Here is a 26,950-nt window from a genome sequence, read left to right on the forward strand (position 1 = left end):
TTAAGCTCAAACACTGCCAGTCTGGCCCAGGTAATCCCAGTGTTCTCCCATCTAGGCAGCAAGATGGATGTGTTCCTTGGAAACCGTGAGGCTGTTCAAGGTGGCACTCTACATCCTGACGTAGCAGCCATAGTCAGGAAGCTGAAGGATCTGCTAAAAGTACACCTTCGCAAGCGAATGGAAGAGAGTCCCGAAATGATGCTAGCGTGCCTTTGTGATCCAAGAATTAAGGGAAAGCTAGCTTTGAATTTCAATGTTCTCAGTAGCTACCGGGAGCAATTGGTCAACAAGGTGCGTGACTGGCAGCGTAAAATGGGAATGCTGTCCGAGGAGGGAGAGGTGCAGGAGGAGGAAGAGATGATGTGGTCTGCTACCCCTAGCAGCAGCATCAGCAGCAGTGCCACAAGCAGCACAACACAGCTGAGTGGAGCAGCTGCGTTTTGGGAAGAGGCACTTGGCAGTATAGTTGGACCATCTGACAGAGCTAGCAGCAGAAAGGAGAGTAGTGCTGCTGAAATGGTCAAACTTTACCTCTGTGAAGTTCCTTCTGCTCCTAATGTTGATCCTCTTAGCTACTGGGATGAAAAGAAGAGTGTGTGGCCTGCACTCTCATGGGTTGCGCAGCAGCTTCTATCATGTCCGCCAACCACTGTTCAAAGTGAGCGCGTGTTTTCTATGACTGGAAACATACTGAGTCCACAGCGCTCACGCATGGCACCTCATCTGATGGAGCAGATTGCCTTTCTTAAATTCAATCTGCCCAAATTGGGTTACCCAGCTCTTAGCTTGGAAAGTTAAATTTTTTCTCTCTAATGTTTAAGGTAGTTTCTCCCCCTGGTTGCACTTGCTGCGGTGTGGCAACGCCTGCTACCTCCGCCGGTGTAGCTAGCTTATGCTAGGGCCTTGTGTCTGAGTTCTGTAGGTCTGCTCCCAAACGCCAAGGACTGACAGTGCTTGGATGCTTTGCCCTGGGGTGAAACAGGTGAGCGGGTCGTCAATTGCCCACTCATTCGCCTTTCCCAATTCTGCTGCTGCTGGTGGTGGTGCCAGTGTCTCTCTTCAATGCCAGTTCGCTTCCTGGCTAGTGTCATGCCTCGAATGTCCCTGATGGTAAGGGTAGTTTCTCCCCCCTGGTTGCACTTGTTGCGGTGTGGCAACGCCTGCTACCTCCGCCGGTGTAGCCAGCTTACGCTAGGGCCTTGTGTCTGAGTTCTGGAAGTCCGCTCCCAAACGCCAAGGACTGACAGTTTTTGGATGCTTTGCCCTGGGGTGAAACAGGTGAGCGGGTCGTCAATTGCCCACTCATTCGCCTTTTCCAATGCTGCTGCTGCTGCTGCTGGTGGTGGTGCCAGTGTCTCTTCTCTGCCAGTTCGCTTCCTGGCTAGTGTCATGCCTCAAATGTCCCTTATGGTAAGGGCAGTTTCTCCCCCCTGGTTGCACTTGCTGCGGTGTGGCAACGCCTGCTACCTCCGCCAATGTAGCCAGCTTACGCTAGGGCCTTGTGTCTGAGCTCTGGAAGTCCGCTCCCAAACGCCAAGGACTGACAGTGTTTGGATGCTTTGCTCTGGGGTGAAACAGGTGAGTGGGTCGCCAATTGCCCACTCATTCGCCTTTCCCAATTCTGCTGCTGCTGCTGCTGGTGGTGGTGCCAGTGTCTCTTCGATGCCAGTTCGCTTCCTGGCTAGTGTCATGAATCAAATGTCCCTAATGGTAAGGGCAGTTTCTCCCCCCTGGCTGCCTCTGTCTGCGGTGTGGCAACGCCTGCTACCTCCGCCGGAGTGGCCAGCTTACGCTAGGGCCTTGTGTCTGAGCTCTGGAAGTCTGCTGCCAAACGTCTAAGACTGACAGTGTTTGGGTGCTTTGCCCTGGGGTGAAACAGGTGAGTGGGTCGCCAATTGCCCACTCATTCGCCTTTTCAATGCTGCTGCTGGTGGTGGTGCCAGCATCTCTTCTCTGCCAGTTCGCTTCCTGGCTAGAGTCATGCCCAAAATGTCCCTAATGGTAAGGGCAGTTTCTCCCCCCTGGCTGCCTCTGTTTGCGGTGTGGCAACGCCTGCTACCTCCGCCGGAGTGGCCAGCTTACGCTAGGGCCTTGTGTCTGAGCTCTGGAAGTCTGCTGCCAAACGTCTAAGACTGACAGTGTTTGGGTGCTTTGCCCTGGGGTGAAACAGGTGAGCGGGTCGCCAATTGCCCACTCATTTGCCTTTCCCATTTCCTTTTCCATTTCATTATTTTCCTTCTGATACACAACCAACCAAACATAACACACACAATAACACATATAACACATATAACACACAGTGACATCACACATAACACACATACACACACACTTACAATGCACAAAACACAAGGACCTTTTCCTTGTTATTTGCCCTGGCCTTCACTCACTAATAGCATTACATTAACACTATAACTCACACTTCACCCTATAACATTTTTCCATCCACATACCTGCCAACAGACCCAACTTTTTCAGGGACAGTCCTGCTTTTTTCCAGTCCTGTCCCATCTAATTTAGCTAAACTAGGTATGCAAAATGCAAATACACATAGGTAGTTATAGCTCGGTAGGTAACGCTACTATAAACATTTAATAAATATAATCAAGTACTAAATAATAAATCTAACTTTAAAATACATTTAAATAAACCCCTATTTTTTTTTTAAAAAAAACATTAAAATTAAATTATTATTATTTAGACATAATCCATCTTTAACCAAACCAGTGCACTGCTACTAATCTTAAACATAACCGTACATTAACCCTAAGCTATTTTTTAGTTCTTGTCCAACATTTTTCCATCAGCATACCTGCCAACACACCCAAGATTTTGGTGGACAGTCCTGCTATTTTCCAGTCCTGTCCAATAAGTAAGTTGGGTTGTTGCAAAGTATGCCATTGTAAATAGGTAGCAAATGTTAGGCATGTAAAGTGGTCCAAAATCAATTTAAAAATGTAAAATATTCCCTATTCTTTTATTAAACATCTATGGACAGTACACCTCGGTATGTGTGTGCAACTCTATTGGTCGTTTCGGCAGGGGGCTCGCCTGCCATCAACGAATGAAGTGCATTCTGCAGTTCTGCAATTCACTCGTTGATGCCAGACCAGCCCCCTGCCGAAACGACCAATAGAGCTGCACACACGTACCTTCACGGCAGCTGCTGCTGCTGTGATGTGTTATTAACCCCGTATTAACCCCTGCTAGGCAACCAGGAGGAAAACGAAGATTAAACGAGCACGAAGAATGTCCGCGAATATTCGCCCGAAGAGAAGACAGGAACGGGCGAATATTCGCGGAATACGAAGATTTTTTTTTCCCCGAAGACGAGCACGAAGACGAACACGAAGAGCCCCCTGGTGCCCAAGTCTACCAATAATCCAGAATCAAACACATCAGTTGGATATAGAACTGCTCTTCGAGCGTTTTTGATTAAACTAATGCCTGGTCCGATTACACCATTTAACATCACCAAGAACTGAGCACCACACCTTTTGGAAGTACTTTAATATGCATTAAAATAAATCACTTACCTTTAGAAGAAAATGCAGCTGCAAAGTTGCAGCATAATCACCCTCCATGGCTTGACTTTTCATGCAACTTCTGGTTGCATGAAGCAGTCAATGACAGAAATGTCTTGTTAGACTCCATGGATCTCTTGTCAAAGCCAGTAAAGAAGCTAGCAACAGAGAGTATAGTTTGCATGTTCTTTAGCAAACAGGAGATGTGTTAAAGGGGGCACTGGACTATTTTATGTGTTAAAGTGCATTTGATGGCTGGACGGTCTTTTTAAGGGAGTCACTCTTTTTCAAGCAGAGGTTTAGATGGCAAGAAAGGAATGCACCTGGTTGGCTTAAGTACCATCAGATCAGAATCAGAAAATAATATGAAGGTGTCAGGAATTACAAGGGTTAATCACTGGAGTGATAGGAGACTCCAGTGTGGTGTGCAATCCATACCCAGCAAAAAGCATGGATAGTTAATTAAGGAAATAAACCCCAGCACAAGTAGTCAACTGTGCAAAGGAAACTCCAGAACACAGTTTAAAAAAACATATTGGTTTAAGCTTATTAATGTTTGCACATAATCTTAAACCTAAAAAAAAAAAAAAAAAAACATGCTTGCCCCTAGTATAATTGTTATATTGCTCAATAAATTATCCACTGTAACAAATCTGTTGCCCTAAAACAAACCTGCACATTCTAAAGCATGCATTATAATATATTAATATAATATATTAATATACTAAAGCATGCATTTTTGTATATAGACGCAATGTAGTGTTTGCTTACATTGCTCATGCTGAGCGTGCGAGTAGAATTAGGACATTTTTGCAGCCATACAGCAGAGCTCCATAAGATAAGAAACAGGTCAACCCATCCACTACAGGACTACAGAAAGTGGACAGAGGAGAAACAGGTCAACCCATCCACTACAGGACTACAGAAAGTGGACATAGAAGAAACAGGTCAACCCATCCACTACAGGACTACAGAAAGTGGACATAGGAGGAACAGGTCAACCCATCCACTACAGGACTACAGAAAGTGGACAGAGGAGGAACAGGTCGACCCATCCACTACAGGACTACAGAAAGTGGACAGAGGAGGAACAGGTCAACCCATCCACTACAGGACTACAGAAAGTGGACAGAGGAAGAACAGGTCGACCCATCCACTACAGGACTACAGAAAGTGGACAGAGGAGGAACAGGCAACCCATCCACTACAGGACTACAGAAAGTGGACAGAGGAGGAACAGGTCAACCCATCCACTACAGGACTACATAAAGTGGACAGAGGAGGAACAGGTCAACCCATCCACTACAGGACTACAGAAAGTGGACAGAGGAAAATCCTTGGGCCATAGGAAGTAACCAATAAGCCACACGGGGACTTGACTCAGTCTTCCAGTTAGCTAGGTGCACATGTTTCTTTACAGTACATACGCATTAGAAAACTCTTGTTTTCTGAACACGTTTTAGTAGAAAAGTCTCCCAGTAACAAGCCAGCTATTCAGAAGAAAAATTAGCCATCCACCCTCTCCATTCTCAAACATGAGAGGGCTTCCTGTAAACAGCATTGTTGGAAGCCTTCTGTATAATCTTAAAATCTGAAGAAATAATTCTGCCAACACGTATGTGAAATATTTTATTGTGACTAGAATTGACTCATTCCGTTAAAAGCAGAGCCCCAATCCATGCCTTACAAAAGCACCTGTTGAAGTTGCCATCAACAAACACCCACCACCCTTTTGTGAAACAGACAAACTGTGTGCCCCATATTTGTGAACAAAAAATAAAGGTGGGGGGCTAAGGCACAGAATGGTTGTTGTTAATGGCAATTTGGAGATAGGCAGTGCTACACGTGTGATCTAGCTCCAGTTTCTACAATAACCGTGCATTATATCAGAGTAGCGGAGCCCAGTGTACGACTTTGGTACGTTTCATTGCACATATTGGCGATTATAAAATAAAAGATCTTGTGCTCGCCATTTAATTATAAGCACTGCTCCCCTCCTCTGAGTATGGCTCAGATAAATGATACATCACAGTACTGCGATTGCGCCACTCTGTTGGACAAGTGGGCTTTAAAAAGGTGCCCAATTGTAAGTGACATGTTGACACCAGTCAAATAACAAGAGTATGTTTTCAACAGAGATAGCTTGTAATAAATAAAAATGACTTCAGAATCACAGAAATACCATCAGCTGAGAGAAAAAAACACAGTGAGAAAGTTGAACACATTTGTATTGGGAAATGTAATAAGGCTTATTTATAATAGAGGACACCATTATCTCCCTTTAAAGGATTTCCAAACATACACCCTTCAGGATTCCCAAATCTTAGCTCTCCTCCCTTCCCCTCCAGCTTTCAGCATTCAAGGCTTCACATTGAGGGAACAGGCCGATCTCTCATGGTGCCAGTCACGCAAGCGGGTGTACCGGGGGCTCTGAAGCTCTGTAATGAACTTTTCTCTGTGGCATGGAGTGTGGTTGTCAAAGGAAAATCGAGATAAGGCACGAGAAAGAAAACATAAAAGGAAGAAAAAAAAAAAAAGAAAAAAAACAGAAATTAAGGGTGGATTACAGAAGAGGAATACGCAATGCATATGCTAAAGGTGTGTGAGGTAGAGGAGAGGTCTCTAAATGGAGCACAGCGCACAAAGTAATGGCATCATTATAGGAGAAATTAGTAAGAAGATCCCTGTTCTCAGAAGGTTACATCTCTGAAACTGGCTCTCTACTAAACCAAAAAGTTAAATAGCACTAAAGGTGGCAAATACAGAGGAATTTATCACAGCTAAACATAGAGGGAGGGAAAAAACCCCAAGAGGAATGCTGCCGGATGATCAATGAGCCCTGTGACCGTTACATTATTTACATCATCTAATTCCCATTCACTAAGCATACTGGTGTATAGAATATTAATACAAGGTTCTGCAGCACTTTTAAAGGACCCATTCGCTCAACAGGACATTTTAAGTGGAGGTTAAAAATGGTGCCTGTGCTGCCACTTAGTACGTGCTTCTGGCAGGGGTTATTTATAGACTGTGCTTCAGGGCTCCTGTTCCAGTTAAAATAGGAAACTCTCTCCGTTTATAACGAATATGGCTTAGCTGCACTAGCCTTAAATAAATGTATTCATGCTTTCCACAACATTCTGCACATTCGCTATTCTGCTTTAGGGGAAGCAGCTAGCACACTATTTAAAGTGAGCCTCGACCATTAACACCTCATCCTGATATAGCGCTATACAAAACACGATGTTTGTAATGAATAGAGTAAACAGGTCTGCCAATGTCCCATGCTCAAGCTACCCTTTCATGGGCAAAGGTGTATCGATTAAGAGGACTTGTTGAGACAATTTCACCAGTGCTTAAAATGGATAAAAACATGTTCATGTAGGAGTAGGCCAAAAACATGCTTTGCCAAAAGGTATTTAAGGATTGGCAAATGGCAGCCACATTATGGTCAGATATGTAGGCAACAAGAGCACAATCTACTCCTCGGGCTAAAAATGTCAGCATATGATGGACAGACATCTCAGGGATTGATTCAGCCAGGCATTAACTAAAATACCAGTAAAATCTGTACTTTTTGGCAAGTCGGACAAATCTATTGCAATTGGGACTTTATGATATGCTAGGAAAGGCAATCTATATCAACAAACTCTAGGGGAAAATTAGTAAAACCAACCCCAGATTCTCTATTTTATTGATACCTATTTCAACAATGGATCCACCTAAGGCAGCTTACCTCACTTTTTTCATGTGCTCATCATCTGGGTCTTGCACTGAGGTTAGCGAGACATGGAGGAAAGGTAGAAAGAAGAGTAGAACATGAGTGGAGGTCACCAGAATGGACAAACACCAAGGCAGGATACAGGTGGATTACAAAATGGGGTTAAGCTTGCACCAGCTGTTCGATCAATGAAACAATAGTGCTAAAAAGAATGTTCAACTGACAGCTCACTTGTCAAGATTTCAGGAAATCAGTATGAACAGCATCTTCCATCAATGGAGTTTCAGGTTTACCGGTTACTCTGAACTAGATTTTGGCTATATGAGTAACAAAATGGTTGGCAACACCTCTTGCAAACAAATTACACTTCTTCAGTTCTGTGATCCCATTTAAACCCTGGAATGCTAAAGGAGTCTGAAATAGAAACTTAGCTGCTATTTTCACACAAAATCCAAGATGGAAGTTACACGAGAAGGCGTTTGTGGTCATCCACTGCCCATTACTGTAGTTTCCCTTTGAAGGCAGACAAACAAAATATATTTTACATGGAGGATGACTTACATGGGAGTAAATCCCTGAAGAGGTAGTCTCTGGGAATAGTTTTATTGCATTATACACACCCTCAGTGACACACACACACATGCTTCTTCTCCCTAGGCACTGATATGCATGAGGTCACTGGGAGCAGTATAATTCTACAGTTCTAAGCACCTACCCTATGAAGCTGCACTTTCTCTCCCATGGACAGATCGTGTACGTGATGTTTCAGAAATGCCATTCATTCTGTTTACTGGTGGATCCCTGGTCTTCTGTGCACACTCCCAATGCTTTTTTTCTCGGGGCATAGAACTACAGAGACTAGTTTGTTGAAAAATGTCTCCTCAATTAATGTACTGAAGAGGGTATACGATGCCCTTCAGTTGTCATCTTGTCTGTTAAAATACATTTTGACTAAAAAGTGATAGCATAGCTAGTATTTTTCCTGATTTTTATCAGGCAAAAGTAGAAATACCCCTTCGCTCATTAGTAATGAAAGTACATAATCACTGCCAAAAGCTGTCGGTTCCAGCAGGTGCAGGACACCTTTGAGGGTCTTCTCTGTAATGATTACTTCTATTTTTACACACATCAGTCTATTAGACAAACAAACATGACAGATAAATAAAATAAACACTTTAGGTGTTTGTTATAATAACGCAAAATCAATTCACACATCCGAGTGTGGGGGAAGCAAAGATCCATCTCTGCCAAGTGCAAGGTGCCAACTCATGCATTCAGCTATCTGTGTCGCTTATCAATTGTTACATTAGTCAAACCGTACATTATCATCTCCCTGGCAAATAGATTTGCTGTCACAAGAGTTCTTAGTTTAAAGAATAGCTGCTACCCATTGGATTAACACACCTGTCAATCCAATAACTTTATGTGGTGGAGGGCCCTATGTATAATTTTTTTCCTATGCCTGCTTAAGTCTGCACACATGAAGGATATCCAGGATGTACCATATTTGATCGATTATAAGACGACCCCCCCCCCAAATTTTAATATTAATTTAGGAAAAAAGAAAAACGCCTGAATATACTACCCTATAGGAAAAAACTTTTACTGGTAAATATTAATTCACATGTAAAAAAACTATGATTCAGAAAAATACATTTCTTGTTTTTATTTCCCAACCTGCCCCCCCCCCCCCGTTATGCACATCTGCCCCCATCCGGCGCTCGGTCATAGAAGCCCTAGCGGAAGTGTCAGGCAGCAGCGGAGGTTGTCTGCGAACATCACGCAGACATTCACCGGCTGCCAGAGAGGGGGATCCAGGACCCCTGTAGCGCTGCGGGGGATCTAGTCCTATAGCCAGACCTATTTGAGGTCGAATTATAAGACGACCTCAAATATAAGACAGGGGATATATTTCTGAAAAAAAACCTCATTTTATAATCTAGCAAATACAGTATTTGAGTAGGAGACTGGGCCTGACTTTTCCCCAGCAAATCCCTGTCATACATCTTTATTTGAGCACACTTTGTATTTACTTTGCTGATGGGGCTCTTCCAAGTTATATACTATAGATCTATGCCCCTATTGTTGACTTCCTGTAGCATTGTAATATGATATATTCTAATGCTCTAAAGGTACAGGAGCACAAACAATAGCTCCTTCATAGGTGTGACCCTCTGATGATGCTGTTCTAACCCTTAACCTAAATACACCGCTGTCATGGCTCTGTGTCTCTTATTGTCCTTCAACGACACATGGCGGTCCGTGCCTCTAGATTAAGACACAACAAGATGTTGTGACCTGGAGCCTTGAGTCAATATCAATGTGTTTGCTCCAGTGAGCAGGAGACGAAACATATTTCCCTCCATTGGCATATTACTTGCCCACACATGCAGACCAACTTACTGAAGTCCGTGCCTGTGAGCTGTGCCAGGATTCGGAAGGATCGAGACTGTGTGGTGCCTGTGCGGGGCTGCCAGTCCTCAGTATTCTCTACCAGTCTCTTTTTGCTGGAGTCATTGGAATGGAAGGCTGCCTGGCTATCCATTCTAAGAGAGTGTCTGGTGTAACAGAGGAGGTGGGTGTGGGTAGAAGGGTCAGGGTTAATGAAGTTTCATAGACACCTGCACCAGCTGTAAACAGCTTCTATGACTGGCACACACCAAACCTTCCAAAAATCCCAAAAGAACTTACGTATCGTCCAAGAAAAAAGCGTTGAGAGATGACTGGGTCAATCCGTTTAGGGACTTCTGCTCTTTGGGGTTTGTGCCAACCCTACGAGGGCAGAACACATTTAATAACCAAACGTTTCTGAGTTTGACTGAAGAGGGGGAAGACCCTGGTTTAACATATGGTAGAATGTACTTCCCTTATCTGCCACTCTGAGACTTAAAGGCACAGACAACAGCTAGCAAGCACTCTTCACACACACACACACACACAATATCCTAACATGACATTCAGCTTGTTACAAACATGACCTGTCTATTACTGACATGGGCAATGGACCTTAGGGTATGAGTCAACGATTAAGGACACAAACACAACAACAAATAATGCTTACTGACTTTTCTATGTGCTCCACCTGTGAGAAGGAGAAAGAACACAAGGGACAGAGAGAGGGGGTCAGAAGAGGGGAAAAAAAGAAAGAAAAATGAAAGAACAGCATTAAGTCAGATCAGTACAGCCAATAAACAGAAGGGGAAAAAAAGTACATTATCCCAACCCTGGATGAGATTTAAAACAAAAGATACAGATCTTCAGTTTCCTGCAGTTTTCCCTGTGTAAATTATTGGTATTCGAAAAATCACTAATACCCACTCATCCCATTATCCATCACTCATACTAACAAACATTGTAAGTCAACCTCCTAACAACTTCCAAAGCATGATCCTTTGACACCCTCCACCCCACACAGACGGGATATCCCTTGACATCCCAAAAAATTCTAATAACTATACAATGCATTTCACACAATGGTTAGATATTCTAAGGCTCCCAAATAAGGTTGCCTTGCAACCCTGTAATACGTGGAAACAGGATTTTGTTAAAATTAAAATCCCAATACCTGTGTGAATACAGAGAAGATGTTTGCAGCTCCAGTGTGTGCAGAGCTTCTGTCAAATAACACTTCTGCTGCCAGCCCCAATATAGCCTCAGGTCGGATTACTCCAGCCCTAGTAAGGCACTACAAGGCTGGGTGCAGTGTATCCCCCCTTCCATAATACGCTGATAAGCATGTTCAGAGAAGGGGGCAGGAGACACACTGCTTCCAATTACAGTACAACTCCTACAGTAAACAAGGAGGCTTCCAACATTATTCCCAGGCAGCTGCTGAACCCCAAAGATCAACTGCCCCTGCTCTCACAGAACGGCGGGGCAGGATGAGACAGATATCAGATGCATGATGAGCTCATTATCTTACATGGATGTAAATGTATGTTACCCCCCCAGTGATAAGGTGCCAAAACAAATGCAGTGTTTAGGCTAAGCTTTCCCACCCCATGGTCCAAACAGAGGCGAAGACTTCAAAATATAGTTTACAGAGATAAACATACAGCAAAATATCTTGTTATATTCAAAAAGACTCTGGAGGCTTTTAGAAATCAGAAAGTTTTCAGGGAGCTCCGGCAGGCAAGAATTATTTAGCATGTATTGAGACAGTTAGTTGTACATTCAGCACAATTAATGATCCTTGACAACTGGTTTTAAAGCCAGCTTAAAATAAAACGTTGACAAAATAGTATCTACTGAAGTTTAGTTAACAATTCACATTCCAAAAGGGATGGATTATGACTAGTGGTAGATATAATATCATAATTCCACAAAGTGGTAACACTTCCATATTACCCTAACACCGGAAAGCTATGCATTGACTCTCATTTGACCATTCAAAACGTTCTGCTCTTCAATTCTTCTCAAACTACTATTTTGTTTGCAATAGCATAATTCTAACGACATAAATGAGTAACTTCTTTTGCCACACAGAGGTCTGTGTCTATCTGAAATGTTTTTAGAGCGGTGATATTTTTGCGAGGCATACCCACAGTTATGTAAATATGGTTACGGCTCCTGATAAACATGTATCATGTTTGCAGGGAAGATGCCCAGCCTCCGACCCACTCCACCCCGCTATCCGAGAAGTGTTCAGGATGGACTATGGCAGGTTAATGCTCACAGCCAAGAGATTGCGTAATAAATTTCCTCTGGCTTTATAACAAGAGTGTGAGAATCCTACGCCATGTTCAACCTCCCACCTAGACTACAACACAGCTCAGTCTGATGAGGGAACAGCACCACCAGGCGGTAAAAAAAGAAAATACTCTATTTTCCACTTCTATTTTATACTTGGATGACGATAAAAGGAATTGCTATTCATTTTGATTAAAAAAAAAAAAATGCGTGACTTGTGGTCTAAGGACTTGTTCTACGAAAGACAAAAGGCCCTACAGTAACAGTACCAACAGATTTGTGGATCTGAAATTCAAATGGTATTTTATTCAAGATGGCATTATAATGTTTCCATTCATTTAAATCAATGACCTGGTACATGATTAAAGTCAAACATCGCAAAAGGTATCCCACAGAGCTCTGATTTGATTAAATTATAAAACCTACAGCTTCTATGGCTGATTTCCCTGATGTGATCTGGAATTTTAGTTTTAACACAGATACGTTGTTCTGTAAGCCCAGAATTAAAGGAATTCCCGGCGAGCTGGATTCACAGAACATTTCACCAAGTCCTTTTTATAGGTAATGTAATATTATGGAACTACAGGAGTCATTATTCAAAAGGGACCAAGTGAGGATGTCCAAGACTGTTTCTCAAGAGCCACACTATAAGGGGTTATAAAATTAACAACCATCTCATTATGAGACACAAAAAAGGATATTGCCATATTGGTTACCAGACCAATAGCCATAGTGATTATGAAAAAGATGATAGATTATTGGCCAAACGTGGGAGTTTTCAGGACAGTTGAACATTTCAACTTCTTGTCAGCACTATGCATTATGAAGAGTCAACCCCAGTAAGCTACTCCTGCTAGTAAAGCTTTGCTGGCCCTGTAAAATGCATAGATAAATCAGTGAAAGTTCTTCAAAATCACCTTACTGACTTTGCTATGCATCGTGAAGAGTCAGCTAAGCCTTTTTTCACTGGAACAACTTGCCAGGGATGGACCTCATAAATGGATGGTGAAGTTGATGAATTAAAACCTCAACACTCCTGTAAACTCTCCTTACGTGAAAAATCACCATAAAGTTTTACTGTATAATACATCAAGGGGCCTTTGTGTTACTGAAGGTTCGTTTGACACCATGGGGGTTATGTATAAACCATCATCATCTCAAAAAAATTACAAAAGTATTTTGTTACTGTGACAATTTATAAAGCATCTTGCGAGAGAACTGTCTTGTTTGAGACAAATGTTCCAAACATTAGGCCTGTGAATGAAAAGGAATGAAAATATAAATACACTGGTATTGCATCCTCTACTTCCTAAGTCACGGTATTGCATCCATGTGTATAAAGGCTGTATAAATTCCATTTATACTTGCCATTTTGCCAGAAGCTCAATTTTAGGCATTGTGCCTATTCTAACCTTGTTTTTGCATATCGCCCACTTCAGACATCTTTATACATTTTATTCTGTGAATAAAAGGCATCACAAACATTTTAATACTTCACTACACTAATAGAAATCCTAAAACCCTAATAGAAGATCGTTGAAGAGCCCAAACCTTATCGAGACTGATTTAAAAATGGTTTACCCACTATCTGTCACCAGTGAATTGGCCCTAAACAAATATACTTAATGATCCTCTTCTGGTAGACCAGACAAATCCCCTTTTTAAGAGGAGTCAAGAGGTTTTCTTAAAAGTCATTAAATAGCTAGGGAAAAAACAGTTTAAAAACAAAACACTTGGTCTCCTGCCCAGGACAGACATTTGCACAGATTTGTGTAACATAAAAATACAGAATCGGACGGCACAGTACGATTAATTGGCCCAACCAATCTGTCTGTTTTACTCTTCCGCTTTATAGTCTTAAGCCAGCATTGTGATGAATGGGAGAGATGAATCTTGACAGATTCTCGGAAAGCAATGTGTTCTTAAATGGGATTAACCACAGAGGGTGGATAATTACCAGATTTGCAAAGTATACTCCATATACTCAACACTGCACACAAGCCAGTCATGGGACTGTTTATTCCACTATAATACGAATGCAACTAAATGTCCCCAAAAAAACCTAAAAAAAAACCCTATAGAACCTTGCAGGTTCTGCACTGTGCAGTGTCTATGTCATCGGTATACAGAGCTCCATTCTTTTAATGAGGAGCCATGTAAACAGTGGACGCTTCTATTTTTTTTAAATTGTTGCTACGACTTATTTCCCATCAAATAGGTTATATGCATGATTTCAATTAAAGTCCAAAAGACTTCGTCCATGATAAACATGTTGAGTTCTAATTTATTTAGCAGGTGGTATATAATTAGCACTCTCTTCTAGCTAAATAGCATTTCTGGGTTTAAAATGCATGAATTCAATCCACTCAAGAAAAAAGAAAAAAAAAAAACACATACTGTCAAGGAGCTCTTCATAGCAAGTTCTGTGTGGTTTTGAATGATTTGAACACCACAAAGAAATTAGGAGTTAATAGAAGTTGCAAAAAGTGTGACATAAATAGCCCCATCTGCATGTGGGCGTGTAAAACATATCCAGATAACAAATCTAGATATCTAGAACACGGCACTCCACCCCACCCCATAAAATCCAAGAACAAAATACATAATTCTCCATGATTTATCTTCTTGCCTCTATGTGGCCAATAAAAAACAACAGTACCGAGGTTATGCATAAAAGTGTTTCTGGTGAAAAGTGGTCTTGATGTCATAGGAGCCAATGTAATGGTCAATCATGAAACAGTAGGAATATACCACTGGTTGCTATGGCTATAACACCACTTTTCAAACTTTTTTTCTTATGCATAACTCCTACACTTTCTACAAATGCCATTCACATACCCGTTCTGCTGCTGGGCTCTGGGTGTTGGATTGTTGTTATAAGACGATGGTGGGGGGTTGTATGTCACTGGCTTGGTGACTTGAGCTGGCCAAGTGTTGTCTGGGGGTTGTGTGCTGGCACCAAACGGCAGGGCAGTTTTGTTCAGAGAGGTGCTTGGTGCAAAGTTATACTTCACTCCTTGGGACTCAGAAGCAAGCACACCCTTTGGGAGAAGAGCACAGGGGTACAAACCAGGCATCATGCAGCCATATGGAGCAACTGTGTAACCAATCAACCTTCCTACATACACACATACATTCTTGTTAAAATTATCTTCTAGCTGGTTAAAGTTACTTCGGGGGTTATGTAAACAAAGTGATTCTGATGCAAAGTTCAAAAAGTGGTTTTATCAACATAGAAACCAATGTTACGATAAGATGGCATTGGTGATAAGACCGCTTACAAATATGATTATGGGCTTAAGCTTTAAAGGCGTCTTACCATTATAGAAATCAAAGGAATGGTGCAAGAAGCAAGGGCCATACAATTTATTAGTAGACTTTGCATCAAAACCAAGTTTCATACATAACCCCCTATATATTTATTTATAAAAACAATAGAACATCAGGGATGCATGTAAGGTTACCACACAGGAAGAAAAGCACACACATGCACAGATCACACAAACTAAATACACACATTGACCAAAAAGTCACATTTATAGAAGAAACAGAAACAGGGGCTACACAGAGACATGGCCTTTTAAATGGACACAGAATTACGTTAATGTTCAGAACAGAACTAAAGCAAAAAGTGTAGCACTGAAAATGTAACAAGGTCAAAAGTTTGTTAGCCAACGAGATTGGAATCACACCACGACGTTTTCAGAGCATCAATTTGGAAAAAACTCAGAAAAATCAAGAAGAAATAGCATCCTCGGTTTATTCAGCAGACAGCATGCAGCCCAATACCATGGAAGACGCGGGACGGGGCGTGCTGGAGTCCCGGGAAGCCCAGAGATTTGGTGCCAGGGTAGCCGAAGCCAGAGGATTAAAAATGTGAGGGGGAAGCCTTGGTTTGATACTGCTTGTAAGGTGACAGGTGAGATAAATATAGCGGACAGTATGAAAACCCACTCAAATGACGAAAGCAAAGACTGATGGAGATATCAGAGGTATAAAAATTATCTAACACAGTGAAATATCCCAATACTATCTGAAGGAATCCTAGGCTATCACACAGCCAACTCCCCATTCATTCAAGTTTGGTGGTAGAAATCTCTATATATTTACCTTTGGCTGGTTACTCAGACCATGTGAGAATCTGTAAGAAAAGAATGCATGTGTTTTAGTCCCAGATAGTGTATCGACATGCCAGTAACATTACAGAGCAAATATGGCGGGCAGTGTATTTGCATTTAACGTTATCCATCAGCCATAGGTACCATCAATGTCCTCCAAGTGCATTATTACCAACCTTTCAGCCTAGTAGACAAAAATATCCAAGCACAAGATTGCCTAAAATTATTGTTTTATATAGCGCCATCCAAGTGGAAATATGCATTATTACCAACCTTTCAGCCTAGTAGACAAAAATATCCAAGCACAAGATTGCCTAAATTATTGTTTTATATAGCGCCATCATATTCCAAAGCGCTGTGCAATGGGTAGGCAGCACATAAGTAGTATATGACATAATTTGACTTACAGATGAGGAGGGCCCTGTTCAAACGAGTTTACATTCTAGTGGGTGTTACGGTGGACTACACAATACGTAAATAAAAAGCTGCCATCTTACCTGCTCAGGGCAAGGCTCAGTTTGTTGCTGCAGGCCCGGATCCTGTTTTGGGCCTCAATATGGGTCAAGGTTGAGGTGCTTTCCCCCTCAATCTGCAGCAGCCAGTCACCCACCTTCACCCCAGCCACCTCGGCCTTTCCAGCTGGCGTGAGCTACAACACAGAGAAGGTTAAAAAGTTACTCCGACCATCCCACTAAGACAGGTGCTGCCATTATCGATGGCAATGCCATCTTCTACAGAGACTGGCACAACCTGGGGCAAGCCCACCTAAAACACATTAGTATCTCGTCGGACATGTATCATTTTTTATTTTTTTTTCGGGTTCATTACACGTCTGTGATGTGAACAAACTTAGAATACTATATATCTCATTACCGGTGTCTCTAAAGCTGCTGTCCAATGTAGATAAATAATCGGTGTGCTGTGGTTGGTGACATTAGGGTTTCCTTGCACTTCTCAACAAAACCCAGGCGCCTAAGAGCTGTATCCTTGCGCCTAGGATCTCACCTGCTGGACACACAAAGCAGCTCTAAAAAAGGGGCTGTTCTTGTGCCCAGGAGCCAACTTCTCCTTCCTATGTGGGTTCATGTGATGTGACCTCATGCAATGCTCCAGCAGTAACATGGCAGCTCCTGCATGCGCAGCAAAACTGTCGAGTCCTGTCATACAACAGCTGTAACATTATACTGTATTTCACAAGTCATCCCTTCGCAGGGAATGCGTGGGGGGAATGTGGCCAAAGACAAAGTTATATATAAATCCTTCATACTGTCAAGAAAAGTGTAGATTGTTTCAGAAACTGGTTGTCTAAGCTGCTAGAATATATATTTTAAACATTTTCACTATTTACCAGAAATATTAATTTAAAAAGAAAGAAAACTGGTAAACATCCATATTGGATTTTACGCTTGTAACGGTGCAGACCACAGTCATTACAGCAAGCAAATTAGCAGAAACTTATCAATGACACAAATGTTCTGTAGTCTCATAGGACAGTTTAATGTATTTGGTGCCTGCTAAGAATAAGCGGTAGAGAGAGAATATAGTTTAACCTCTGAAGCATTCATTTAGCTCTTAAATTAGATTTCAAGGGCTGTGTAATGCGTCCACTGGCTTACCGGCCACCGCGGGCAGTCTAACACACAAATATCGTTCTGGGAAAAGTAAGGGTTAAATATAATTCCGCATTATTCTCCATGAAGAGGTCTCACCAGTTTCCCAAAAGTAATATAAACAGCAAGTGCTCCCTATGAAACATGACAACCGTATGGATACCTCCCAAAATATCATACGGCCAGAGGCGGTGTGGTTAGAGGCACGGCAGGGGTTTATCAAGACTTTTTTGTGAGTCTGTGACCTATCGGTAGCTATTTATATGTCAGAGTAAAACGTTTAGAAGAACAAGATATGTTATTTACACAACTTTCTGCTCTTCCTATACAACTGTATTTTCTGCAGTTTATATACATATTGTGAATTGCAGAACACTGTGATACATTCATACCCAATAAACGTTCTTTATATAAACATAAACATGTAGACTGTTTGTAGTCTGAGGAAGGATACCATTTCTCTTTTTAGTCTTGAAATGACTTCAGGCAGGCTCAATGTATCCTTGAGCGAAAGCAGAGCCCAAAGGCAATTAGTATTTTGCTACTGTCTGTATTACGTGTGACTGAGACATGCTTTCACCTATCAGGCTCTCAAAGAGTTAAAATTCAATGTATTCTGCGCAGGAATGCAGACAGAACATATGACAGATCTAACGGAGCCCCCTAGTCCCCCGAGAGAGAAACACGAACCCGTTCTAGTGTCTGTGCCTCACGCACAGAGAAAGAGCTGTATTTATAACTCCGAATTGCACAACCTCAGCACTTCTGGAAAACATCCTCATGACAGCATGAGAAGACCCTCATCACCTGTTTCCTTTATTCACAGAATGGAAAATAAGTGACCTTAGCCTCACAGACTAGGACCAGTCCGCGGTCAATGGGATAAACCAGCAATAATCCAACAGATTAATTCTCAATTACAAAACAAATGAAGATTGATCCAAGTGTAACTAATGGTGTATTAATATTTATGGTTGTGTATATATATATATATATATATATATATATATAATCATGCATACATACACACGCGCACACAACCACTGAAAGGATTTTAAAAATGAACCATTTAACAGGAATTCACCCTCTTCCGTGGCGCCATTTATGTAAGGTGAACCTATAGGATGTAACATTTACCTCTGTCTGAATTTACTGATATTTTGATACTCCCAAAAAGAAAAACAGACTCTTTTCTGATTCCACAACATATTAGAGACATTTCTCTCCGAGATGCAATATCTATACATATGACAGCAATTTCTCCACAGGCCTCTGCCAAGAAGAAAGCCTCAGGGTTAAAGTGACTGGCCGCGTTAGTGTAAATATGAAGGTTGACTCTGCATGATATCACACAGACACACACAATCTTTTCGTTTCGGAACACTGTAGTCAAAATAGGGAGGGCATGAAGGCAACCGGACAGAAAGGTTACAAAATGCGTTTCCAATTAGTAAGTAAAGGAAACCAATGCTTTTGGAATCTTGAGCCAGAATGAAGTCATCATTTTGAGGGGGGAATGTTGACTCTAAATCAGTGGTATGTGACCCAAAACATGTCCTGAGGCTCCTGGAGCCCTTAAACTGCTGATTGTGTGGCTAAAACCGAATGCTAATTCACAGTTTTTTCAAGTTGCAAGTTGAAACCAGACAACTTAAACTTCACTGGTTACAATAGACTCCAAAGTCTACTTAGAACTCACTAGGAACAAGTTTAACATTGAAGCTACCTGAGATGAGGTGGTCTCCTGCCAAGCACATGACAGGCTTGCCTTGGTTAATAACTGCTGTATTTTCATCAGATATGTATCGACTCAGGATTTAGTCATTGGACATTCTGATACCATATCATGTAAAAAACAACAAAAAAAAACCCCCACAAAAGCAGTCATCGTGGTCATGGTCCATAAAAGGATGTCTAGACTTTACAGAAAGAACATATATGAATTCTGGTTTCCGATAAAGCTGATACTAGAACATAATAACCAAACAAAGCTTCCTCCAAACATAACAATTCAATATTAGTACAAAAAAGTTATACTGGAAAGAGTTAGAGAAGCTGCAATTCTGTCAGGCTCTAAATCAGACCGATAACATCACATCCTTCCAGAAGTCCAAGGCCACATAGCTCATCAGACCCCAGTACATTCCTTTCCAATGAAAACATTAACCCACTTCATGCTTGTGCTAGAGCAATGAATTCAATCATGTTATGGATCCACAGACACTGGGGGTAATCTGTTATTCTTAGATTAGGTTCACGTACACCCAATGCCTTGACGCAACCCCCTGCATCCCTTGACTGCAACACATTGATTGGTTCACAGCAGTTCTATGTATAGGTCATGAAATTCAACCTAGGACATCAACAAGACGTTCAAATCAATCAAGTCTCCCTGCTAAGCACGAGAACACGGCTACGTTCCCCTTAAACAAAAATTGCCATAAATTAGACAGTTTATGAAACGGTTGATTTGTGTACTTATTATATCACAATATCTAGAAGGACTCACACGTTGAAACTAGAGAAGTGCATTAGAAACAGGTTTCTTCCTTGTACACAGACACACTTTGGAATACCGGTGCACGTTCCAAGTACATGACTTTACGGAGTTGAGCAAGGGCTGAATGGAGTAGGTGGCGTTACATCCAACCCCCACGTCTGGAAAACAGTCAATGATTTTGCTTATGAAATATATCTGGAAATACACAGTCAGGTTGTTATGAAATCAACTTCCGAAACACGCAAGCCTTTGAAACAGGTTTACGCACCACTCTCAGAAAATATCTCTGCTAAACATTCTGAACGCAAATCGGGTAGATAAAAGTCTGGCACATTGATTTGCCAAGAATATGGCAAAGGCCATGCAGGTTTTTCAAGAGTAAAAACATGTAAAAGAAAATTGCTAGCTGATGACGCTGTTGATACTGCTCTTGAATTTAAATTCACAAACCATCATAAATCTGTTTTTATGGGGCTGCACTATTTGAAGCCATTCATCTTTTTAGCTAATAAAGGGATAGTCCCCAATGGCTCAGTAGCTCATCACTCAGGGTAAATAAGCAAGTATGAATGTTATATTATCATCATTTACAATTATACCAGTATATATTGCTAAATAATAAATAAAAATAATAAATCTATTTCCCTGTGGTCACGATAAGGGCTGTGCACAAAATGTAGAGTTTCAGATGTATGACGATAAAACTACAATTCCCACGATCCCTGCACAACTTTTGAAGTAGTCTAGAATCATGGGAGTTGTAATTGAAGAGGAGCTGGAGGTCGGCCAGCACGGCTTTATGCATTTTCTTTATTTTTGAATAGATAATAGAGTTCCTGGACTCGAACGCAGAGAACCCATCTGCTTAGTACCGCAGGCAGGGTCTTCTGAATGAAAAGGTCTAGCTGGACAAATGACCTTCCACGTACCTCCAATCAATTCTAGCGAGAGTGTGTTAATTAAAGTCACAGAGGAAGCCTGGAGGACAGATGCAATGTGACTTTAAAGTGTGATTTTCAAGTATGCCGTGAGTGGGTGGTGGGGAAAAGAACATACTGTGCGCACTCGCTTTCTGTATTGTAGCTATTCTTAGACACAGTGTTGCTCGTACACTGCTGGTGCTTGAATCATTAAGTTTGCTTCCATGCAAAAAAAAAAAAAAAATTTTGAGGTCCCTGTTTGTTTATAAATCACCCACCCTTGCTAAAAAAAAACGCTTTAAATAAAACAATTACATAGACACACAAAGAGAAAATGAGCCTAAATGTCGGTTTTCTGAGATCGCACCAAGGTGTACGAGTGGGTCCTACATGCTTATTTTCATGGTAAGTCATAATATGCTTTTGCTTTACAGAAGATCCAAATAAGATGAACTATATACATGGTTTCAAGTTTATAATCTTTAAAACGCCCCTCATTTATTTTTTTCTATGTGCAGAGTGTACAGAAACGGCACAGCAAGTTTATCTGAATCCTCATCGTTCAGACAAATTGTTTTAGAAATTGACGGCAGATGCTTGTGAAATTCACACCGCAAGCAATTTAGAAACACACTGGCAATTCTGAGTTAAGCTCACTGGGGACACCGCTTAAAGAGAGCCTGATCTGCTTACCATCATGAATTCAACAACACCTTCATAGTAGCGACGAACCATTTGGCCCATCTACTCTGCATTTTTCCTGACATAATTTAATCAGCTCTCGGACTCGTCTTAGATGGGCTTGATGCCCATGCATGTTCAAATTCCCTCTACCACCTAAATCTATACCTAAATCCCTGACCTATTTGTGTATTATATATATATATATATATATATATATATATATATACACACACACACATACAGAGCTATTTAAGTCCAGCGTCATAGCCTTTTAAAAAAAAAATAAAAAAAAAATTGTCTCTTAGTCACCCCGAAGCTGTGTCAGTGACCCCCCGATAAGCACTTCATTGCAGGCTTATAATCATCCACTGAGCCCCCATTGCCCACCATCTAATTTCTGATCCTGGTGACGCAAGGCAGATGCAGATCTAAAACAAGGTCCTCCTACCTCCCAGGCCGCCGCCGCTGTCAAACCTGGGCGGAGGTGGAAGGAACGAACGAAAAAGGTCTCCTGGCAACAGCCCCCAATTCACATTAGCTGTGCCCTTGTCGGCAGAGCGCGAGAATAGCTGGTCTTATAATAGCTCCGCTTAAAACGGCAACCTGTTGTGCTATTGGCAACCAAGCCTGAGTAAGAACAATAACCCAGCTCCGGGGACATCTGCAATTACTTCTTTTATTTATTGATTTATGTAGCGCCATCGTATTCCGCAGTTCTATACAAACAGGACGTTAGAATTGAATCGCATAACAATTTGGGCTCGTTTGCTAGGTCACTAAATGCCCCACTGTATGTAAGCTGCAACAAATAATGAAATTGCTAAAAAAATAATAAAAATTGAAATAAACTAATAAAAATTTAAGATATTGTTATCTCAAGCTTAGAGCACTTTCTTTTAGATTTTAAGGGGCAGTCACGTATTTTTTTTTTTATTTGGACCAACTGATTCAGAACGGCTTTACAGGAGGTTTTACCCAAAGATGACCCCTTAGGTTGAATGGGCAGATATGGTCACTATGATATAACCTTGTGGTGAGTTTTTAAGGGGTTAAGATATACTTTGTCATTAAATATTAATAATAATTAAAAAGAAAAAAGGAGTTCAGAATGTTTGCTGGGTAGGAGTATCACATGATTCACAATAATGCGCATATAAAGCAGCAGAAGATGTAGTTCTGCACTGAATTCCATACATAAACCCATTGTTCTGCTTTAAATCATCTTACACATACCTATAGCAATACTATATTGAACCCTACAGTTAAGAAGTTCCCATTGCCGTCACTAGAGTACACCGCACCTCTTCTGCATCCACCTATCCTGGAAACCATGTATGACGTAAGCCTTTAGAACTGAACTGATTGCAGAGATGATGTTACAACATGCTGTAACTCCTATAAATATTTAATCCATGTTCTCGGTTCTTCTTTGTTCCTGTTTGGAGTTACATCACCCTCCAGTTGTTGCAAGCAAGCCTTCTCACTACTTAGCACCTAACTGCGAGAAGCCAACGGCTCTGCCAAGCAATGTGTGAAAATGGTTTCTACATTCTTCCTTGTGACAGTCGTGATACAAGCTAGGGTCCTGCTCAGTTTTATTTTTCAGATCGATAGATTACAATTTGTCTGACAGAGGCCAGTTCAAATGGGCCAAACACTTTAAGCCATTCGTTGATGATGGTAGAATTATGGCCACATTTGAACACAGTGGTGCTCAAATGTGGTGCCTTTTTTTGATTGGCCGATGTGATTCTTGGTTTGGATTTGCCCTTATTTGATATGAGCCTCCATACAGTCCAAAAACTGATATTTGCTAATACAATAATTCATACTGAAAGAAGTGGGGCAGAATTGTCATATCTATCAAGGTAATTATATCCAGGAGACACTAGCACACATCATTCATCAACCTTCTCCCTCAGAGCCGACATTGCTTGGCTACAATGGGTATTTTTTTGATATTTATAACAATCTTCAAATAGGTTATATAGGTAACCAGCTGGTCATGGTGGATTCCATAAAGACCTAGCATACCCATACCACCATATATTCAAGGCCCACACTGCTTGAAGAAAAAAAAAACAAAAAAGCTACCAACCAGCTTATGATTTGGGGCCTAGACTGCCTTTTCCAGTAACAATGACATGTAAGTTGAACCGTTTGGTTTTTCCAGAAAAGGTGGCTATGTAGCAGATTAATATTGTAAGCTACCCAGCTTCTGAGTAATGTCTAGAACATTGTCCAAGCATGCTCCTCATCGACTGCGAGTGCCTTGGGCAGAGCCTCCAAAACACAATTGAGACTCTTGAACTTTGCGCCAACACCATATTGGTTTGGAGCATTTATTAAAATAATCCTATCAACCTAAATCAACAAATCAAAATTCATAATATTCATATAAATTGCATCGGAGTAAAAAAAACATATATAAGAAAAGCCTCTTTCATTTCCAAGCTAATTTGGCATAAGATTTAAGCTAGTGCTAAATTAATCTGTCATGTGTAATCATATATACGGTTGAAAGGTATGAAGACACAATGTGCACATTACCCTACTAAATCATTTTAGCTAAACCTGTCTGGCAGACAAAGGTGCTGACAGACAGCCAGGATGACGTCTTCACGGCTAGATTCCCTTTGTCTAGAACAGAGGAACAGTCATTGCTAAAACAAAACAAAACAAAAAAAAAAACATTTACTGCAGGGGTGTCTGCATTCTTATATAGACAGTCAGAGGAGTTTTGATTGCCTTCAACATAAGTCAAGTTCTTTGTGGACAGATAAAAACAGAGGTTGGATTTAATTAAAAAAAAAATAATTCAGAGCGTTTTTATTTTAAACAATCAAAGGACCTTTAATTACATGCAACTTAAATCAAGTTTACTCTAAATAGATAAAAGAACGATCACTTTAATTTGCTTTTTCCTCCCGAAAAGGGATTTTCTTAATTTAATAAAAATGTAAAAATATGTTTAATTTACTATAGAAAGTTATTTAAAAAAAAAAAAAAAAACCAAGGCTGTTAAGATATAGCTACTGTCACTTCTTCGCTACCACTTTTGTGACCATGTGGCGTCATAGGAAGGAGAAGGATTAATTTGGCTGCTCATATTTTAAGCAGTTTAATTTCAGTTAAGGATACTTCTCACAAGGATAGAATTGTACACTATAATTAACCTGCTCTGTACGCATAAGTTTTGATTCTGCACGATTTTACATTCAGCTTTAGGAAAGAGCTGGAAAAACCGGGAAGATCAGGAGTTACTGGCCCCCTCCTATCCAGTTTTAGGAACCGCAAGTGGGACATTGCATCACCTGCAAAACCGGAGACGTCGTTCTCCCACAGTGGAACGAAGTGAAACATAGTGGGTGCTCTGTATCAAAAGCGGTTCTTGTTTTAGAGTCTACATCTCTCAGAATTAAGGCAACCCAATGACTGTAGTGGTTGTAATTCCCATCATGGACTTTTACTGAATACATCACCCCTATAAAAATGTCTAATTTTTCCCAGGGAGTAGACCATCAGCATATATTTAAGTTTTCCAGTGAGCTAATATGTATAATGTATTTTTCATTACAACACACATCAAAGGATTTTTATTGGTGGGGCAGGTTTGTATGAATGAGTTAATGCTAATTGTGAGGTATTGTTAATATAAAGTAGCTGCAGCCACTTAATTGCCTGCTTTCTTATAAGTTAATGTCACTCCATTCTGTGAGCTCACAAGATGTCGCTGTCTCCTTTCTAATCTCCTGCCTGTAAAAAAGAAACCCAGTCATCTAAATGATGTGTTAACCTCTTCAGTTGGTTTTGTTTCCAATCGAATTGATTAAGTCACTTGGGAGCCAAAGAATACTCCTAAATATGAAGGCAGGTTTCACTTTAATATTCCTCGTGTGTAGCCAATGAAACCAATGGAATTGTGAGTCAGCTGGTTACTCCACACTCTAGAAGGTCAATTCTTAATGTATTTCAAGTGATTCTGCTACAGTGTCTCTATTGATCTGGTGGCTAATTGGGGAAAGAGACCCACATCTTAAGCTTTTCCGGTCAAATATTTGAATGCCACCATTTACAAAAAGTGCACATTATAGCTGTATGACTTCCTACATAGCAGTCTCTGCTAAATCTAAACAACCCTAGGTATAATCTGATGCACCTCGAGAGGAACGCATACCACAGTTTGGGCAACCCTGCTTTACAATGTTAACTGAACATAACACTTTAAGACTTACAAAGCTTGTTTTAGCGACATGCAGACATGCAGTGTTGCCATTAGTTCAACAGGTTCTGACATGATCCTAACAATGAGATACACTAGAAGCAAGGAGAGCACTTATGCTTAATAATTAGAAAGAAAAGAATCATTCTTAACAGTGTGAAAACAACTCTGTCTCAGGTTATTGGTTGTGTTTCTGGGTAGTTTATTTTTTTATGGCAACCTGTGTCTGCACTCTCGACAAACCTTTCTTCGGGTTCTCTCCGTGTGGGGTGGTAGAGGTCCTCTTTTCAGTTGGTGTAGTGGTGGTCCACCCTGTTGCCTTTCAATCACATTGTGAATAGCCCCTAATTTATCAGCAGTCAATATCAGATATGGGCAGATTTGGATGGGGAGGTCTACAGATCCCTATTGCCTTTTCCCCACAGAGACCAGTTAGCAAGAGGTCTTTGATCTCACCAACAGGCCCTGCAGCAGGTACACATCCCAAGAGGTGCATCTAGTACGACACATATTGGTACCCCTTGCCATTTATCAGCAAAGATGACCCATATGGTGGGACCAGCCATTCATGCAGGCCAGAGAATAACACGGTTAGAATCGTAGTTCAGGTATTCACTACGGAGCACTCGGGGAGAAATCATCTCATATTTTGTAGTGGAAATTCCCCACTATGAACAAATTGGAAACTCTTTGGCAATTCTGAGTCAAGCTCATTGCGGACTCAACTTGAAGAGAGTCAGATCTGCTTACTATAGCGAATTCAACAAGACCTTCATAGTAGAGATGAGAGGGTTCAGGGTTGCAACAAGTTCGGGCTTCACTAAATCTTGGCAAGTAGCTAATATACCTGGAAGTGGTTAGTAGAGCTTTTCTTTTTATTTATATGCTGGGGGGAAATCTTACTTCATTTAAAAGTACGGTTATACTGCTCATAACTGTATGACTTTGGGTTTCTTACCTTG

The 26,950-nt window shown here is 41.1% G+C and overlaps 2 protein-coding genes across 2 annotated transcripts in view; both read right to left on the reverse strand.

Annotated features, from left to right (window-relative positions):
• Positions 1–26,950, reverse strand: part of LOC149299422 (PDZ and LIM domain protein 7-like) — a 50,351-nt gene that overhangs the window by 18,811 nt on the left and 4,590 nt on the right. Inside the window, exons 2-4 of the mRNA XM_089486081.1 lie at positions 16,550–16,701; positions 16,045–16,075; positions 14,773–14,975 (exon numbers count right to left, since the gene is read on the reverse strand). Of these exons, the coding sequence (XP_089342207.1) occupies positions 14,773–14,975; positions 16,045–16,075; positions 16,550–16,701 (386 nt within the window). The remainder of the gene's footprint in view (positions 1–14,772; positions 14,976–16,044; positions 16,076–16,549; positions 16,702–26,950) is intronic.
• Positions 5,883–10,003, reverse strand: LOC149299423 (PDZ and LIM domain protein 7-like). Its single transcript, XM_089486172.1, has 4 exons — positions 9,937–10,003; positions 9,649–9,803; positions 7,261–7,297; positions 5,883–5,979 (listed from the first exon to the last, which is right to left on the reverse strand). Exons 2-4 carry the CDS (start codon positions 9,788–9,790, stop codon positions 5,883–5,885), a joined length of 276 nt encoding a protein of 91 aa, XP_089342298.1. The 5' UTR covers positions 9,791–9,803; positions 9,937–10,003.

The sequence above is a fragment of the Sceloporus occidentalis genome, unplaced genomic scaffold (genome assembly GCF_023333645.1).
Source record: "Sceloporus occidentalis isolate IW3139 unplaced genomic scaffold, rSceOcc1.0.p SCAF_28, whole genome shotgun sequence".
NCBI classification, from domain to species: domain Eukaryota; kingdom Metazoa; phylum Chordata; class Lepidosauria; order Squamata; family Phrynosomatidae; genus Sceloporus; species Sceloporus occidentalis.

Excerpts from the sequence above, each read along its gene's own strand:
- LOC149299423 (XM_089486172.1), bottom strand. The coding sequence starts at position 9,790 with ATGGATAGCCAGGCAGCCTTCCATTCCAATGACTCCAGCAAAAAGAGA. Across the intron at positions 7,298-9,648 it reads GCTCACAGGCACGGACTTCA|TGCAAGACCCAGATGATGAG; the intron begins GTAAGTTGGTCT and ends CGCTAACCTCAG. Across the intron at positions 5,980-7,260 it reads GAGCACATGAAAAAAGTGAG|AGAAAAGTTCATTACAGAGC; the intron begins GTAAGCTGCCTT and ends TCCATGCCACAG.